Source organism: Phocoena sinus, chromosome 11 (genome assembly GCF_008692025.1).
Source record: "Phocoena sinus isolate mPhoSin1 chromosome 11, mPhoSin1.pri, whole genome shotgun sequence".
NCBI lineage: Eukaryota > Metazoa > Chordata > Mammalia > Artiodactyla > Phocoenidae > Phocoena > Phocoena sinus.
In genome coordinates, this window is record NC_045773.1 from 73,690,237 (window position 1) to 73,710,698 (window position 20,462).

Below are 20,462 nucleotides of genomic sequence, written 5' to 3' on the forward strand. Positions count from 1 at the left end.
AATCTTACAAGATATGTCTAACAAATGTAAAGAATATTTATTAAAATGTTACCCAATTCTTAATGACAAATAACTCAAAAGTCCATAACAATACATTGTAAAACATACACAGCTATCAGGTCTACTCAAATGAGAAAAGTAAATGACTGGTGATGAGCAACATAATCATTATTTCATGAACTAAGAGATAAAATTTGAAAATATCACATGTTGCAAATTAAACCAATTTATTTCTCAAAACTCCACCAAAATACTAGAATTTATCAAAATTTTTTGAAATCTCCAGTTTTATATTTAAATTTCCTGTTAACTTTACCTTGATCTCACAATACATCCATGTTTATAATTATATCTTAAAAATTACTTACCAGAAATTAAAATTGATGCTTCAAAAATATGGGTCATTTTAATCTTGTGGCTTTTGATTATCCCTGGCACAAAGCCATAAAACCACAGAAGTTGAAAGTTTAAAAAGCATCAAAATAAGTAAAAATGTTTTGTATTCAATAGAATTACATGATGACTATTTAAAAACAAAAGCAGTAACAGGCTCTAAAACAAGCAGCCTCTGAAACAAAAGAAATCTTAAAATAATTGAAGATCCCAAAAACAAAAACAGGTTTTAAATACACACATGCACATTAGAGAAAAACAGAGAACTAAAAGTTCAACCATGTGAAAATGCTATAATACCCACAAGGAGGAATACTATTTAGTAACTAAAATGGTATTATAGAGATTCTTAATATATTTAGAAAACATACCATAATGTTAACTTAAAAATTAAGTTTAAAAAGTCACATATATATGTATAAATATAGATGTCTCAAATATATACAAAAAGAAAAAACACCGATTTAAAAGTTTTATCTCTAAGAAAAAGAATTATGAGTGCTTTCTGTTCTTTATATTATGCAACCTTTTGCCATTTTTCTAAATTGGTATATAAACATGATTTGCACCAAAGCCTAACAATGGCAAATTCTGGTGAAAGCAGCCATTTCACGGGGGTTTGGGGGAGAGGGGCGGAGGGGTGACCTTACCTAAAGAGGTCAAGGATAATATTGGATAATAATTATATTGGACTTCTCTTCAGAAACTATGCAAGTAAGAAGAGAGATGAATGAAATATTTAGTTAAAGTGCTGAAAGAAAGAAGCCACCAACTTAGAATTCTGTGTCCATCAAAATTATTCTTCAAAACTGAAAAAGAAATAAAGACTTTCTCACACACACAAAGAAAAACTTAAGGGAGTTCGTTACCGGCAAACCTGCCTTGCAAGAAATGCTAAAAGACATCCTTCAAAGAGAAAAAAAATGATTAAGTCAGAAACATAGATCTATACAGAGAAAGAAACAGCATTATACAGGAATAAAAAAGGTAAAATAAAACTTTTTAAAATTTTATTTATACTTAATTGATCTAACAAATATTAGTTTGCTCAAAATAATAATAGCAACAATGTATTCCATGATTATAGCTTATAGAGAAGGGAAATGAATGACAACAATGCTATAAAGGAGGGAATACTCTTTTATAAGGTACTTGCACTGGATTTCCCTGGTGGCACAGTGGTTACGAATCTGCCTGTCAATGCAGGGGACACGGGTTTGAGCCCTGGTCCAAGAAGATCCCACATGCCATGGAGCAACTAAGCCCGCGCGCCATAACTACTGAACCTGAGCTCTAGAGCCCGCATGCCACAACTACTGAAGCCCGCACGCCTACAGCTCGTGCTCCACAAGAGAAGCCACCACAATGAGAAGCCCACTCACAACAACAAAGAGTAGCCCCTGCTCGCCACAACTAGAGAAACCCCGTGCGCAGCAATGAAAACCCAACACAGCCAAAAACAGAGAGATAGATACATAGATAGATAAATAAATTTATTTATTTATTTTAAAAAAAAGGTACTTGCACTACCCATGAAGCCATATAGCGTTATTTCACGGTGGACCCAGAATAGTTTTAAGCATATATTTCAAACTGCAGAACAACCACAAAATACCTTTTTAAAGAAAAGGAAGTATAATTGATATATTGCGAGGAAAGAAAATGGAACAATATAAAATGCTCAATTAACACCAACCAGGAAAGGCATAAAAAGAGTGGAAGCCAAGAAGAGAAAGAGAGAGAGAGAAACAAAGAACAAGATCAGTGATAGACAAGAGTTACAGATATGTAGATATTAAACCAACTGTATCAATAAACACATGGGCCAAAGAAAGAGTCTCAAGGTAAGTTTGAAAATATTTCAAAATATTTCCAACTAAATGAAAAGTAAAATACAACACACCAAAACTTGTGGATTCAGAAAAAGAAGTGCTTAGAGAGAGATTTACAGCATTATTTGCATATATTAATATTAGAAAAGATCTAAAACCAGTAATTTAAGCTTCCACCTTAGGAAAACAGAAAAAAGACAAATTAAAACCAAGGTAGGCAAAAGAAATAATAAAATCTAGAGCTGAAATTAAAGATATTGAAAACAAAATCTATAGAGAAAACTGATGAAACCAAAAGCTGATTCTTTGAAAAAAAAAAATGAAACTTATAAACCTCTAGCCAGTTTAAGAAAAAAAGACACAAATTACTAATATGAGAAAGAGGGAACATTACTACTTATCCCATGGACATTTAAAAGATAATAAAGGAATACTGTTAACAACTCTATGCTCACAAATTTGATAACTCAGATAAAATGGACCAATTGCTTGAAAGACACAGGCTACCAATACTCACACAATGACAAATAAATCATCAGAATAGGCCTATATCTATTTTAAAAATTGAGTCAATAGATAATAATCTTCTAAAGCAGAAAGCGCCAGGCCCAGATGGCTTCGTTGGTGAATCCCAGCAAATGTAAGGAAGCAATTATCTTCAATTCTCTACAATCTGATCCAAAGGGAACACTTCCTAACTCATTCTATAAGGTTACCATTCCTCTATTACCAGACAAAGACACTGTAAGTAAGGAAAGATACAGAACAATATCTTCCATGAACACAAATGCAAAAAGATCCTCCACAAAATATTAGCAAATAAAATTCAATATTGTATAAAAAGAAGTGTTCACCACAACCAAGTGGGATTTATTTGAAAATCAACTGATCTAATCCATCATACCATGAGGCTAAAAAAAGAAAGACCATATGTTCCTATCAATAGACAAAATTTGACAAGATCCAACACCCCTTCATAATAAAAAATTTTCAGCAAATTAAAATTCTTCAACTTGATAACGAACACATGCGAAAACCCTACAGCTAATGTCATACTTGATGGTGAGAAACTAGATGCTTTCCTCTCTAAGATCAGCAACAAGGCAAGGACATTCCCTTTTCACCACCACTACTATTCAACATCATACTAGAAGTTCTAGCGAATGCAATAAGCTAAGGAAAGGACATAAAAGGTATAAAGATTGGAAATGAAGAAATAAAACTATCTTTGTTCACAGGTGACGTGACTGTCTACGTATAAAATTACAAAGAATCAATAAAAAACTCCTAGAAACAATAGACAATTAATAATAGCAAGGTTGTAGAATATAAGGTAAATATATGAAAGCCAATTACTTGCCTGCATACCAGGAATCAATAATTGGAATTTGAAATTTTAAAAATATGTACCATTTACCTTGACATTAAAAAAATGAATACTTATATATAATATTAATCTAATAAACTATGTAGATCTATATGAGGTAAACTACAAAACTCTAATTAAAGAGATCAATGAAGACTGAAATAAAATGGAAAGACATTCTGTGTTCACTGACACAGCTTTCCCACTCAAAATTGTTAAGGTATCAGTTTTTTCCAACTGGATCTATAGATTCAATGCAATCCCAAAGAAAATTCCAGCAAGTTACTTTGTGAATATCAACAAACTGATATGTCACTGCACCATAATAAAGCTACAGTAATCAAGACAGCACAGTATTGGCAAAAGAAGAGACATCTAAATCAATGGAACAGAACAGAGAGCCCAGAAACAGATGCACGCAAATGAGCAGGGCAATCCAACAGATACTCTTTTCACCAAATGGTGCTGGAATAACTAAACATCCAAATGTAAAAGAAATGAATCTAGACACTGACCCTACATCTTTCACAAAGATTAACTCAAAATAGTCCACAAACCAAATGTAAAATTCAAAACTATGAAATTTCTAGAAGAGAAGATAGGAGAAAATCTAGATGACTTGAATTTGGAAAGACTTTTTAGATACAAACACCAAAAGTATGATTCATGAGAGAAAACACTGTAAGCCAGACTTCATTAAAATGAAAAACTTCCACTGTGCGAAAGATACCGTAAAGAGAATGAAAAGACAAGCCACAGGTTGGGAGAAAATATTTGCAAAACACACATCTCATTTGGCAACTCCTCAAAAAGCTAAACACAGAAGTACTATATGACCCAGCAATTCCACTCCTAGGTATACACTCAAAAGAGCTGAATACAGGAACTTGAAGAGATACTTAAACATCAATGTTCAATTACAGCATTATTCACAATAACCAAAAGGTGGAAATAATTCAAGTGTCACATTCACATTTGGAATGTACAAACCAAATGTGGTATGTACAAAGAACTCTTAAAACTCAATTTTAAAAATTTTAATTTAAAACGGGGGATAGATCTGAACAGATACCTCCCTAAGATACACAGATGGCAAATAAGCATATGAAAAGTTGCTCAACACCATTTGCCATTAAGGAATATACAAATTAAAACAATGATGAGGTACTATTACACACCTATCAGAATAGCTAAAATCCAAAACACTGAGAACAGCAAAAGCTGACAAGTGTGGAGCAACGGGAGCTCTCACTCTTTACTGCTCTGAATACAAAACGGTAAAAGCTACTTTGGACGACAGTTTGGCAGTTTCTTACAAAGTTAAACACGGTCTTAACAAACAATCTAGAAATTGCACTCCTAAGTACTGATATTTACCCAAATGAGTTGAAAACCCAGTATTTACCCAAGTGAGTTGAAAACATGTCCACACAAAAACCAGCACTTATATTTATAGCAGCTTTATTCATAACTGCCAGAAACTGGAAGCAACCAAGATTTCCTTCAATAGGTGAATGGATAAACGAACTGTGGTACATCCATATAATGAGATATTTTTCAGCAGTAAAAAGAAATCAGCTTTTAAGCCACAAAAAAGACACAAAAGAACCTTAAATGAACACTGCTGAGTGAAAGAATTCAGTCTGAAAAGCCTACATTTTGTATGATTCCAACTATATGACATTCTGAAACAGACAGTACTATAGACAGAGTAAAAACACCAGTTGCTAAAATGGTTAAGACGCTGAATTTTGTTATGCGTATTTAACCAAAATTTTATGGCGATTTCTAGAAAAAAATATTCTGTATGATACTATAATAATGGGTATATAACATTATGCATTTGATCAAGCCTACAGAACTGCACAACAAAGAATGATGCCTAATATAAACTACTGACTTCAGGAGATAACATACCAATATTGGCTCATCAATTGTAGCAAACACAGGCCTCAATGGAAGATGTTAATAGTAGGGGAAACTGAGGGCTGGGGGAAGTATATAGAAGCCAGTACTTCCCACTCAAATTTCTGTAAAATTAAAATGGCTCTAAAAAATAAAACCTGTTAAGTTTTTAAATGGTTCTTTTTGACACTTCCAGTATTAAGCTTTATAATGATTTCAGACAGTAAATAACTAAAGAGCAGTGCTGTCATATGTATCAGTTATATGGAATAATCCACAAGCTCTTCCAGAAATATGCAAACTTTAGGATTCTTAATTTTTTAAAAACTGAACTGATAGCTAAAAGGACAAGAACCCTGGAAATTTAAAATTGTACAAACAGAAGGCAAAACATAATAAATCTGTATTTAACCATTAACTTTTAGGCCAGGTTTTATTCCTCAAAGGTTCATCTTCCTAATAAATGAACATTAAAACTTTAAATGCCAAAACTCTTTTGAATTAATTTATAAAAATCTTGCTTACATATTAAATATTTCCTTAACTTTTTTAAACAAAGTATGTTTAATAAAATGTTCTTCCTGTTTGTTAAACTGCTTTCAGCACAGTGCTACCTTTTAAAAAAATTTATTAAGGTAGATAGGGTAGTCTGAATCCACATTAAATGACCTTGGAGGATGCTTTTTGAGGTTTGGTTTATTAGTACTTTTGTGTGTTTAGTCCCCAGACAGGCTATTCTCATTACTTGCAATGATTTATGTGTCTGTTTTATAATTAAATATTGGGGAAAGGGGTGTGGCGTAAAAATAATCGTGTTAGAACTTTATCATAAATGAGGGCAAGCAGGCAATGACCAGAGCTTGCAGGAGAGAAAGAAGGAAGACTTTGTGATGAAATTTTATGAGATTTATATAGTAGTAATGATACACTAAAGGTCTCAAATTCAGATCAAAATATGGGTTCATTTGCTCTTTACCAATTGAAAAAAATGTGTTCTTTTCCTGCTCAGTTGTCGTAATCATCATCATCACCCAATAAATAATAGTCAGTCGAGCTAATGTAGGTGAATCCTCAGAAAGCTAGTTTACTTTGGATAATATGTACAGTGATGGGTGCAATGAATGTTTTAGAGATTAATACCAAAAATAATTAATTCCTTTATCTACTCAGATTTAAATTCAAATATAAATGAAAAAGAGAAAATAGCTCATAATCTCTGATAAGATTTCTGTTAAATATTTTATGCTTGGGCATTAAATCCTGTGAATTCTGAAAAGAAAACATTTCTGTGGATAAAAGGCATAGGAATCTTACCATCCTTCTTACTAGTAATAATGAACGACTAATATAAATACTGAGATTTATGATAATTTGGGGATACATTAAAATCAAGATTACTTATTTGGATTCCAACCCTATTCCTAAAAGAATTTTAGGGTGCCTTATAAAACTATTCACAATATAATTATATGATCAAGATGAAATTACACTACTCAATTGAAAAGACAGTTATAAAGCCCCACAGATATGATCTTTCACATAACAATCAATTAAAACAAAACAAAACAAAAAACCCAGATTTTTAAAATACTTTAAGAAAAGATTTTCATTATAATAAGTAAATTAAAAGTTTGATCATTATTTCAAACTGTTCTTGCCTCTTCTATAAAAGAGGCTATCCACTAGGCCACAAGTTCTATATATAAAAGTACAGAGGTAGCAGGAGTGGGCAGACTATGGCACACCAGCTGCCCGTTCATGCATATACGGTTTTACTGAAACACAGCCATGCCCATTCATTCACCTATTGTCTAATTTACTGTCTCTCTTTCAGACTACAATGGCAGAGTTGAGTAGTATACAGGGACCTTACAGCACACAAAGCCAAAAATCTTTACTATCTAGCCCTCTACAGAAAAAATGTAAACATCTCTGGTAGGGTGTTAACTAAAAAAACACAAATTCAGAATAATTTAAATACAGAAATATAGGCTTCTGCTCATTAAAATACTTCTTCAAAGAGTATAATTTAATAGTATAAACAATTTAGTAGCGGTAGTACAATTCAGTAGTATTTATTTAATGTGAATGAACTTTTAAAGGCATTTTTACATATCTTAGAAGCATCCAATTAATAAACAATGACATAGTAATAATAGATGCTTATTTTGATCCTCTAAAAACCTCTAGCTTATTGGTCTAGACTTGAGTTACTATAATAAAAAGGTAAAAATTTTTATATTGCTATTTTCAAAACTATTTTACCATTTTCAATTTATATTTGCCACGTATAAATTTGTGAAAGTTAGTTCTTTTAATGTGAATGGAATTTCTATGTAAAAAATAAAACTATAAACTAAAACCTAAAATTGCTATGTATAGCCCAGGCTATCCACATTCACTTCTTTACAAAAAAAAAAAAACTTACTATTTATAAAGATAAAGGAATTTTCCCCATCTACCTGATTTCATTTTGAAATCAAATCCCCATACACCTTTTCCAAAACATGTTTCACCTTTAAGAAGTTATTGTTATATCTATATGTATAGCTGATTCACTTTGTTATAAAGCAGAAACTAACACACCATTGTAAAGCAATTATACTCCAATAAAGATGTTAAAAAAAGAAGTTATTGTTTAAGATGAAAAATAGCAGAATGCCTAAAATAAATAGTAAAAAAAAAAAAGTCCCTTCACCTGGACTCACCAATAGTTAACATTTTGCCACATCTGTCTTATGTATGAATTTTAGTACTGACTTCATGAAAATAAATCATGCACCTCTTTTAAGAGTAAGGATATCTTCCTATATATGTGCAACAGCATTATCACACTTAATAAATATTCCATAGTATCATCAATATCAAGTCCATATTCAAGTTTCCTCAAATATCCTAAAAATGACTTACGATGCTTTTTAAGAAATCTAGCATCCAGTCAAGGTTCACATACATGACCAATTTCTGAGAGACAAGGGCCAAATTTTTCTTTAAACAGTCTTTTTGTGTATACTATCTTCTCTCTTCTTTCCGAAAACTTGTTCTCTGGAAAAGCTGTAGGAACACAATTTCCCCAGTACTTTCCTGCCAGAACCATTCAGCAATGGAAAGGTACTGGGATAATGGTGGGGAGTAAATTGAATTTCCAATTATCTCAGTAGATTCTGTTTTCACTATGAAAATATCTAGAATGGAATTGCAATCTTATCATAGCTGATTTCATTTTTTATAAATATATACCTAGCCAACATTCATCATCAAGTGAAAAGTCTTGTGACTAGGACATTGCCAGGACTTAAGAAATTAAGCTTTAATACTGTCATCACTAATAACTTAATAAGAATCATGAATAACTATCCAAATACTGTATCTTATAAAAAGAAACAATATTTTCTAAAAGTCTAAAGCGTGCTCTTTACTGGTCACTGAAAAAGCCAGTTTTAGAAGACAAAACATACTTTTTAAAAAAAAATGTAGTCAATTTTTATAGTTCACTAAGTTAAATAAAGCTTTAATCATCCCATAAAAAGACTGAATGGCTTGCATATTATGCCCATGCACTAAGAAACCGACTTCTTTGGCAATTTGATTCAAAATTTTCAAGCTTTTACTAAAGTGTAAAACTTATATTTTGAACAATGCTTTATTATACCATTATAAAAATATGTACTTCTGAATAACATGAACCACAAATTTTTTATTAATAATATAATTAAAGTATATAAATATTTTCAAATTCTTTCATAATTTATTTAATCTTTAAGTTCAAATTGGAGCAATTTTTGACTACTAAGCTGTCTAGGAAATTGAGATTTCCAATGGGAATACTGTCAAATTTATAAAAACAAAAAGATCAGTATTCTAGTGATTCATTTCCAATATATTCTCTATATTGTTAATTATGGCTGAACTCAGAGTATTTTCCAGTGTAAATTATACACAAGGCTTAACAAATAGTGACCGAAATCTGCAATTGCCTTTACAGAAACCAATGAAAAATCTATACACAGCAATGAAATTGGCATGCAAATAAAAGAACTGTCAAGACATGTATCCCTAAAAATAAGCCTACAATAACTATTTTAAAGGCTGTGTGTGGTCTCACCCATATATTTTGGCAAGATGCATTTTCTCCAACCACAGCTAGATTCATCCAAATGCAGTGGCACTGGAGAGCCTCTGTCTCACCTGTCAAAGTTGAAGAACGTTGTTCCAAAGACCACCATGAGTCCATGGAGAAAAGCCACAGTGCTACAGCTGTTATTGATAAGCAGTCTCTTAAGGAGAAAATACTTCAAACAATTAAGCAAATCAGCCTTAATAAAGATATAGACAGATAGACAATATATTAATGTTTAAATGGTGAGATGACAAATACCATGCCAGGTCGGAAACAGTGACAACTTATATACTGGAATACTAAGGAATCTTTCATAAGTAACACTAACTTAATAGTCTTTTCTATTCTTTATCTAATACAATTTCTATACATTATTTACCAATTCAAAAGAACTATTATGTTTCCCTTATTTAAATATTTAAAAACCTCCCTTATAAAACCTCAAAATTCATCTAAATTACTAAGGTACTAAGTTCATCAAAATTAGTAAAGTCTGACAGTTAAGAGCACAAAAGATTAAGACTTAAAAACAGAAACCCTAAATATATTAAAACCTGATTTTTTTTTAGAAGATATCTTTGTATCTTTTTCAACCACATTATAAAAGCAGTTTTCTGCTTTAGATTAACCCCCCCTTTAGTAAAGCATATAAACTGGTCAGGTAAGCTATAGGTAGGTTAAGATAAATAAAAAGAAAGAGCAAGAAAAACAATTACTTTGAAAAGAAAAATGCTTCAGTGAACAATTCAAGCCCCATCTCAAACCTGGCAATAAAAAACAACTTAAAGCAAAATGTAAAGAAATATACCTGGCTGGGTGAAAAGTATAAATAATCGTGATGAACATCTCATAATTTAACTTATTTTTCCTACTAGATGACAATGTCCTCGAACCCTATATAATACTGCAACAATTCAATCAAAAAAGAAAAAGGGTGCCCTTTTGTGCCTTTTCCAGGAAAGTGAATATCCAAAAAGTTCTCATTATAAGAGAGCTTCACCTACAAACAAGTCCCATAGCACAAAGGCTCCAACGTACTATGATGTCCCACACTTTCATTTACTATATTCTCTAAGTACAAAGGTTCCAAAAAGATCAGTTTCACTTTTCCCTAGATATATTTAGTATGCTAACTAGTATAGTTGGGATATTATTTTCCTTTGGTTTTGTCAGTAGCATGTCTGATATAAATTTTATTAAGTGGTAGTATATGTAACATTGCATTGTGGGTAGTAGTTTCCTGCTTTACCCTAGCCACATCCTCAGCTGTCATATTGAGCATGTTTCCCATATTTTCTGCAAGTTCTCGACTTTTTTTTCTTCTTAGAAAAATGACAGCAGAAGATGAATTGTTCTAATAATTATAAGAAACATGAATTATTTATACAGTTACATTAAACAAGTATGGATCACTGTGTACTCTGAAAAAGTCAAAGGGAGAAAAAAGTAATCCTCATAATTAAAGGGCTAAATTCATGTGAAACAATGTAAAAGTAAATTAACACAGAGGAAGGAATTAAAAAATGTTAAATCTCTGTAATCAGATGCCAATACCATCTAACAAATGAGGTGTACTATAACAAGATATAACAATGATTTGCCTTGAATGTTAGACGCTTCAAACCTGTAACGTATTCATTAGTGAAGATTAATGTCAATATCCCCTACTAGAACCTTAAGAATCTACTTTGAGATTTTATAAATGTCAAAACAGAGAAAGAGAAACCAAAAAAGCCTGGAGGAGAGAGGGAAGAAAGGGAGAGGAGTGGAAGGGGAGAGAGAAGGGGAGAGAGAGAGACACAAAAGTTAACTACTTTCTCTTTTGGCATCCAACTTCCACATTATCTCACATCAGACAGAGAGCTGCTAATACTAACCAAATGAAGTTGTTCAAACAATCATGGATATGGTAGTGCTTTGGGTTTTTACAAAATTTAAAGAAACTGAGGAGAAAAACAAAGAATACTCTGATTACAAAAAATACCACTTTTTTTAGTATATATATACATACACACACATATATATGTAAATTTTTTTAAGTACCAAAAAATAATACCTTGTACACACATACAACCACACATGTGTGTGCAGGTGTGAACATGGATATATACCCCATTAAAATAAGGAAGTGTAATTAAATCTCTCATAATCATAATTTAAAATAGCAATAAAATTATACATATTTTACTAATGTAAAAATGTTTCAAAGCATCAATAAAAGGCCCAATAAATGCTATGTAAGTCTCAACAGCTATACATCAAATCCAAATAAAATTGTCACATACCAAGTTGAAACAATAAATTAAGAAAATTCCTTGCTGAAACCTCCTAATCAATGAGAACATTTTAAGCCAAAATAGGATTTCTACAATTTATAAAATTCCTACATCAAACCTATTTTGCTTCTATTGTTTTCAATGAAAAGAAAAATAGAACAGCAACAAATATAAGTTTAAAACAATCAAAAAAAAATAGAAATGGGCACAAGACTGGTATTGATAAAACTACTGTATTATAATAGGATCATTAATTCAGAAAATTAAAAATGATTCAAAAGGTAACAATGAAGATATATATGTAGCATTTAAAACATTACAGTCTTATATCATATAACAATATACAACGCAAAAAATTCGACCAATGTTGACAAACTTATTAAATACAAGGCAATGGGAAAACAAATAACTGACTTCTTTACTTTTCGTGAAACTGTTTTCAAGTTCAAAGCTATATTTCATTTCCATGGCATTATAATACATAATTTATACAGCAGACTTAAACTCGATACTTACTTCAACATAGCAAATACTAATATATCCCCTAAAAGAATGAAGTTTTGAGGGTCTTTAAAAGACCAAAAAAACCCTATGGTTTGCATTTCTGATTTTAAGCATAATCAAGAGCTTGCTTTATCTGCAGTGACTTTTCTGAGTCAGTCTCTCTTCAACACATGTGGTAAGCTATTTCTAATGAAACAGACTGTCAATTATCAAATGTGTACCAGTTATCACTGTTGTTTTAAAATTTTTACCACAAAGTAATATTTGCTCCAAAGAGGATAGATTTTCAATTTATAAAAAGAAAAAAAGTATATGTATGTATGTACGTATGCATGTGTTTGTGTGTGTGCACAAAATGAATATACAGACTTTAAAGCACAAGACTTCACTACTTTCTCCTGCCAGAATTTGATGGGCCTCACACAGAACAGAAAGGGCATATTCAACAATATCTATTAAACTCTTAAGCAGTAGGAGTGATTACCCTGACCCAAAAATTATGTGCAGGAGGGTTACCTGCAAAAACAGAACAAGCAGTTAAGAGACACATAGATGTTAAAAATTATTCAGATACATATACAGTTAATTTGGAGGGCCAAAGTACACTTAATAAAAACAAAAAATTTTAAGGGAGAAAATATTTAGCAAAAAGTTTTAAGATGTCAGCAAATCCAAACGCAGAAACTGAAAACTCATTCTGAAAAAAGAAAAGCGTTTACTTAGCAGACTACTAAATTTTTTCAATTGCCTGATTCTGCTGCTATTGTATGTGCATACGGAACTATGTTTGAAAATTCCACAAATTATATAGACAAAGCCCTCCTTTAACTTACTTTAGATATTAATTAGAGCTACAGATCCCACCGTACGCCTTATTTATGAAAGAGAATCAATGAATAAATTTTCCCTTTTGCATGAATAACTGCATGTTAAATGAAAGCTTTTACTTTTCAATGTAAAACCTGTTTACATACACAATGAGGCATGATAAATATGTATTTTAAATAAAACACTGAAACGTTATTTCTGGGTTTTTATCACTAAAAATTTATTATGGAAAAGTTCTAGGTATTTGAATAATAAAGGATTAAAGTCATTCCCATATCCTCCCAGTGTATTTTGGGCAAATTATTTTTTCGTAAGAAACTTATGAACACATTAGTACATTTATCTTTATCAAATATAAACCAAAAACAGATAATGAACTGTGCTAGGATGACCATACGAAGGGGTACTTTGGCTCTAACATCCTCCTCAGTATTTCCCAGTCCTTACCCCATTATACACCCCAAATAATGTTTTGTAATTCACTGTCTCCGCCCACCCTCCCACTCATTTACTTCATGCCACTCCTGGTTACTATCACACTAGGAAGAAGTCTAACATGCAAATTCAGAGTGGCGTGGATAAATGGCAAAAAAATGCCTAGAAAATTGGTCTGTTCAGCTTTATAATTTTTGCTGAAAAATACCCCATTTCTCTCAACTGATGAAAACAGGAAGCTCTATTCATAAATATGAAATTCTCTGCCTATGATATATAATCATCCTAATAAGAAAATGAGTTCTATACATACATGTCCAAAGGGGCAAAAAAGGAGATAGTTTCCCAAAGATGTTTCCAATTTTCTTCTGAATCAGAATTAGCAAATCGAGACGACTAACATACTCTGTGTGCATTATTCCTTACTACACACAGCATTTTGTAATTTATTTCAAAAGCTTCTATTATAAACAAAAAATACAGCTTCTGTTAACCCACTCCATTCTGAGATTAGAAAAATCAATAACATTGAACAATCTAAGTTACAACATAAGAATTTTACTTTATATTTGTATAAGACTTGCTATCAAAGGTTCTGTTAAAGTTAATATCCAAGTAAACGATACAAAATGAGTATACAAAATGAGTATATTTCCTTGAAAAATAAAAATTATTACACACATAAAGACAACTAAGATTCATCCAATAAACTATGCTACAATTTTTGCTATTCATTTTTAAAAGGTACTCAAACTAGCCATGAGATAAAGGTAAACATAACACAAAAGATACTAATTATATTTAATCTTTACTGTAGGAGCCGGCATCTAATATTGATCATACATAAACTAGACAGACGTGATTTAATATTTGTAAAGGAATCCCCAGACTAACACTTTCATGACGGCCAATTACAGTCAAGCCCAGCAAGCAGTTTGCAACCAGACCTTCAGAAAGGTAAACTTTTTTACAATGAGTTACAGATTCATGAGTTTAAGAAGACAAGAAAAAGGAAAACAGAAGGACTCCAATCACCCAGCAAATATGAAGCAGACCCCAGAATGTGATACAATCCAAAGATGTAAATTACTGTAAATCATCACTGTTGTTCAGGATTTCACACACAGCCTCTTGAGCCAATTTTGCTCACTTTTCCACAGACACAATAATGAACTAAATAAAAGGAGGAGGCACAAAAAGTAGGGGTGGGGGGATAGAAAGGAAAGCCCACAACAGCAGAGTTCTGCTCTACAAACGCTTAACCTTACAGGAGTTTGGGCTCCTTCAGCATTTGTATTCTATCCAAATCCTCATGAGTCACAAAAATTAAAAAGCTATATCCTTCTGGATGCCAGGAAGGGCCTTACCACAAGCCTTTTGTCAGAGAGAGAGAGAGAGAGAGAGAGAGAGACAGAGAGAGAGAGAGCATGAGCGAGGGGGGAAAGCCACAGTGGGAGGCAGTCCCACTTGACTGTGAGTACTATGAGGTCACAAACCACATGATTCTGTCTCTCCAGTAATAGTGCTTTTGCAAAAAAAAAGGAGTTTGAAAGCTTTTGCTTTTTTGGATTGTGTGAATGCTTCATTCGCCTCACAAACAACCACAGAACCACAAGTGCGGTACAAACTTTCTCCAGGAGGACAGCAAGAAGTCTCTGGTTTTTAAATGGTTAATCTCCGCAGGTCACTACCAGCCACCGAGACCAACAGAGTCAGTGAGTGCTCTCTAACCACAGTCTATGCAGTAATAGTAGGTCCTTCCAATATTTGCTCATTCTCTTTTTGTTTTGTTTCCTTGCTTTTCACATGTTACCAGCTACATAATTTCTTGACAGAAAAAAATAAATATCAAGTCTATGTACTGCAGGCATACTGTAAAACTAAAACAAGGTTTGGGTATGGTTTGTGTTTTCAGTTTAAGGCTGCAAGCAGAATTTACAACAGAGGGTACAAGTTCTATCTGAAAATAAAAGGAGGGACTATGGCATCAAACAGCCTCTTCAGCACAGTGACACCATGTCAGCAAAACTTCTTTTGGGGTAAGTGTTATCATATTTTAAAATCCTATAAGAGATGAACCTGTTAAACATAAAGGTATGTTTCTCGGATAAACTTGCTAGCTTTGCCAGCTAACATTATATTAAAGATCATAATGATGCTGTTTTGTTGCACTAAAAGTTGAAAAATGAAATTGCTGTACAAATTTGCTTTTGGCATCTGTAACTTATCTACTTCTCGGACTAATGACTTGAAATAGAAAAAATTAAATTATCTCACACTAGTCTAAATGTTTTCTAGAGCTATAGAAATGAGGTAGTTGAAACAGTAAAGGAAAGTTTAATATTCTCATTAACCTTCACTGAAATAAAATTAGACACTACATTAATCAAAGTATTGTGAAGTATTCACCCCGGCAGCTCCCAATATTTGAGCAAACTTTTAAAAGGAAGCAATTTTACAAAATAACAGACCACAGAATTATCTTGACATTATACTCTACCATGTAAAACAGAGCAATAAACCTGCAGTATTACTTACATTTTAACCAGCTCAACTACAAGAAATCTACTTATAATTTTAGACTGCATCATAGATATCCGCACAAGTTTGTTTCTAAGCAACTTTACATAATTGAAGCATATATTCAACTGAAACAAAATTATGCTAAGTATGTAATAGCCATTTTTAAAAGATCTTTATAGTTGCCCAGGATATCCAGGATATTAAAAAGCTCACAGAAGTCGTCAAAAACTTACATGCAATCATAACTTTCTATACAATTTTAGTTTACATCTACACACTATTATCCATAAGTAGAAACTGTTATAAACATAGCAAACATTAAAACGTCTAGGATTATTTTAATCATATTCTTTGACCTACCAAAATGAGTATCGTTTAGTCTCATAAAAGAGAAAACTCTGTAAGGATACTCTGCATGATTTAAAAGAGCCATACCAATTAAGTCATGCTGGACTTTAAAAGAAAGCAGGCATAATATAGTATTAATATTTAATTTCAAGTTAGTGTTAATACACAAAAGTAAACTACTTCAACATTCATCAGCTAAGATGGTATTATAGTAAAATATGTAAACACTTACAAGATTTTCTTTATGCTGTCCAACATGTTCTACAAGGCAAGTTTATAAAATTTTCTTTTATCCTTTAAAATAAATCCTTTTGCTGTGTATACCTGTATTAACTTTGCTTTATAACTTACAACTAACGATTGGAGTTTCTTTTACTCCTCCTACTTCACACATTTTAACTGGCTACCAGAGGATCAGTCTTAGTTTCAGTCAAAGAGAAATAATTAAACCTGAAGGAGAAAAAAGGTTTCTCTTAAAAGGGTGAGAAAATACACTATGTATTTTACAAAAAAATGTAAAATTGCTGAGGTGACTCCCTCAATAGTTCTAACTGGGCCCCCTCAGTTATAACACATACAATCATCACAGATCCTTTTCTTTAATTTAATGGAAGATAATAAGCATTACTGTAAAAATTTCTGCATTAAGGAAGCAGAACATATACACAACTAGACTGCATTAACAACTCCTATTATAATTATAGCTCATACATGGAAACTTTTGCTGTTCCCACCCAAGAGAAGAGGGGAAAAAAATGCTTAAAACTATTGTTATATGGAGGGATAACTTGAAACAGCATCTCAAGCAGTTAAGTTACTCTTCACAATGTTACTCTATTTTTTTAAAAATAAGAATTTTTCAAACCAGATTGGGAACACAAATTTCAAGGGCTATTTCAGCATTAGATGTAAAGTTACTAATATAGTCACAAAGAATATGTTAAAATGTTCTTTATTCTGTCATATGAGGGAGTGTTACATTTCTGTGACATCCTTAGTAACTATTTCTACAGTAAAATTTTCAAAACTTGACCCAGTTTCAAACAGGCATGATAATGAATTAAATAATCTATCACATCACATATTTTTATACATCATAACTAAGTCTTCCTCTTCTGAAAAGTGGAATTTACCCTCTCCCACTCCCAAATAGCATTTGAGAGCCTGGATAGAGAACATAAGATGAACCCACTACACGGGACTAATTACAGGTGGGTGGTGGACATAATGCATAGGTTATCCTCACACTACAAACATTTCCCCCTTCTGGAATCTATATGAAGTCTGAAACCTCACTTCAGGCTTTAAATTCTTAAGTAATTGATTATCAAAACAACCTAATGAAATGTCAAAAGTATGTGCTCCAATTTTGTAAAATAGTTTTAAAAGTTCAGGCTCTTCCTAGGTAAGGGACAAAAGCACACGCTGACCAACTGCCTCACCTCAAAATAATAAGTGAAAAGTGTGTGTGTGTGTGTGTGTGTGTGTCTGTGAATTTTCAATGTGCACTACTCAAAATATGTCCATTATTTATCATAAATGAAGTCTGTTAAAATGAATAGATGTAACTCATGGAGTATCTTACCATTAAGAACTTATTTACGAAAATATATCAGCTGACAGACTAAATTTCTACATAAAACCTTTGTAACTGACTGTAGTACCCGACTGAACGTGATGTGTGAAGACTGATTTCCAAAACAATAATTGTGGTCCATATCAATGATAGTGATTTTATAGTTTCAAGATTTAACAGCGACAAAGTGTCACAACTTGCTTCTAAAATAAGAGAGCTAAATTTCAAAACCCAGGGAGATGATTTAAAAAGAGCATATATAGAAGACCACTCCTATTAAAAGCTAACAATGTCGATGCAATTTCCAAAGACTCTTATAATGTATTATTTAACATTATAGTAAATAATCATAATTTTACATGAAAACTGGTGAAGATTTTACTTCTAAACATTAAAAATATTTTAGAATGTAGAAGATTTAAAACGAATCACAGAAAAATATTGTTAGTCTATATAAATCTCTTGATAGTCTCTAAATCACAAGAAAGCATGAAATATACATGGTTACATTATGATATACTTTAGTTATTTTAAAAGAAGAAAAAATTAATCTCTTCAATTACACCCTTCAAACTAATCACTGATAGTCTGACTTGTTTAAATCAGTCATGCTAAAGTTAAATTCAGTAAGATAGAAATGTTCCAGTTTGTTAAAAGAACACTGAAATATTTGATGGTTAAATAAACTGCAGAGGGGGGAAAAAACTAACTCATTGAAGGCACTAAGATTTTATCAAACACACAGAATTAATCTTTATTGAATAGAACCATTCACAAATCAAAACTCACTGTACTTCAGTACTTTCAAGCAGCGCTAATCAATTACAAACCTTTTCTAGTGCTTCAAAACTCATGTGCTTTCAATTTTATACACTGGTGGTCCTCAAGTACTGTATTGGGGCTGAGTTAAGACATTCTGTATCACAACTTTTTTTTCAACAAATATTCATCTAGAGGGCTTTTTTTTTTTCCTCTCAAGAGCTGCTCACATGAAAACTGTGGTAATATTTTTATACTGTACTTCTTTGTTGAAGCAAAAGGTTAGGGGTTACCTAAATACCTCAACTGTATATACGAAAAAGGGAAAAGGTAAGTATTCATATAAAAAAATCCAATGGGACTGGATTATTTATTTTTGCATTTCCTATGATTAATGATGCACCCATGCATACTCGAAAACTGATGGCAAAACAGGGTAACATCTCAAACTCCTCTCCAAAGCATACAAATACCAACCTTCCATACTGTTCTAACCCCTGCTGCAAGATACTAAAATGTGACAACTCTAATAGTGAGGTCACGCAAATCTCCTCAAAAGCGTTCATTGCAAATGCAATTAATTACCTAACAAAAGTCTACAGAGATATTTTTACATAAGGGATTCACTGGAACAGTCTACCTCTACAGTGTGTCTCTGTAAAAATAATACACATATGGTCAGACAGACAAATACCTTCAATATGAAAGAATCCTTCCTACAAACAATAAACCTGTAAACGTGACAAAGCGTGACTATTTTTTCTAGTCATCTGCCATGCAAGATTTATTAGTAAATGGGTGCTAACAAAACCAATGCTAATTTAAGCAGTATTCCCACTAGGTTACCCAATTGCACTACCTTTTTCTCCTATACCAATGAATTCCACTGAAGATAAAACTTCATCCAAAAAAAAAACCTGTCATTAGCCTCCCATAATAAGGATAACAATAAACTCCATATTCAGTATTTTCTAAAGAGCAAAATATTCTAAGCTCTCTAAAGTATATGGAAATTCTTCATGAAATATGAAATATTTAATCTTTTAAAACAAATCTTTAGAAAAGGAAGTCTCACATAATGAAAATATACACCTTGATACAATCTATTGCCATTTCAAAGTTTAAGGAATTCGGTGGATATGTACTTTGATTAATGTATTACAATTCAAAAAAATAATGGGGAAATTCTATACCTTATTCAAAGGGACTTTACTTACAATTTTAACCACAGTTGACCACCAGCTTTTGTCCATTTAACAACAAGCACACATACACTCCCACATAACTTTTTAAAGATCTGTAGAGCAACTGAGATTAAATGCTCTTTTACTACATTGTATACAAAATCTTCATCTTACGTTGAATTCTTAGGAATTTCTCCCCTTTGTATTATTTACTAAGGATGTAGGATTCAACTTTGGACAGTGCTGAATGTAAGCAATACCATACCAATCATTTCGGGTGTTTATTGTTGTTGTTGAACAGGATGTTAACTCTAAAGTATATTTTTTCATAAATACGCTGTCTTATACGAATAAAAACCTAATCATTCACCATTATATGTTAAGATAATTCCCAAATAAAATGAGCTGTAGAA

General features: G+C 32.0%; 2 protein-coding genes across 8 annotated transcripts in view; one reads left to right on the top strand and one right to left on the bottom strand.

Annotated features, from left to right (window-relative positions):
• SUPT3H (SPT3 homolog, SAGA and STAGA complex component) overlaps positions 1-20,462 on the bottom strand; it is a 462,022-nt gene that overhangs the window by 397,169 nt on the left and 44,391 nt on the right. The gene's annotated exons all lie outside the window — the stretch shown is intronic.
• The window catches only part of LOC116762668 (runt-related transcription factor 2-like), a 45,121-nt gene continuing 39,902 nt past the window's right edge, over positions 15,244-20,462 (top strand). The window contains exons 1-2 of the mRNA XM_032649938.1: positions 15,244-15,409; positions 15,575-15,698. Coding sequence (XP_032505829.1) covers positions 15,326-15,409; positions 15,575-15,698 — 208 coding nt within the window. The 5' untranslated portion in view covers positions 15,244-15,325. The remainder of the gene's footprint in view (positions 15,410-15,574; positions 15,699-20,462) is intronic.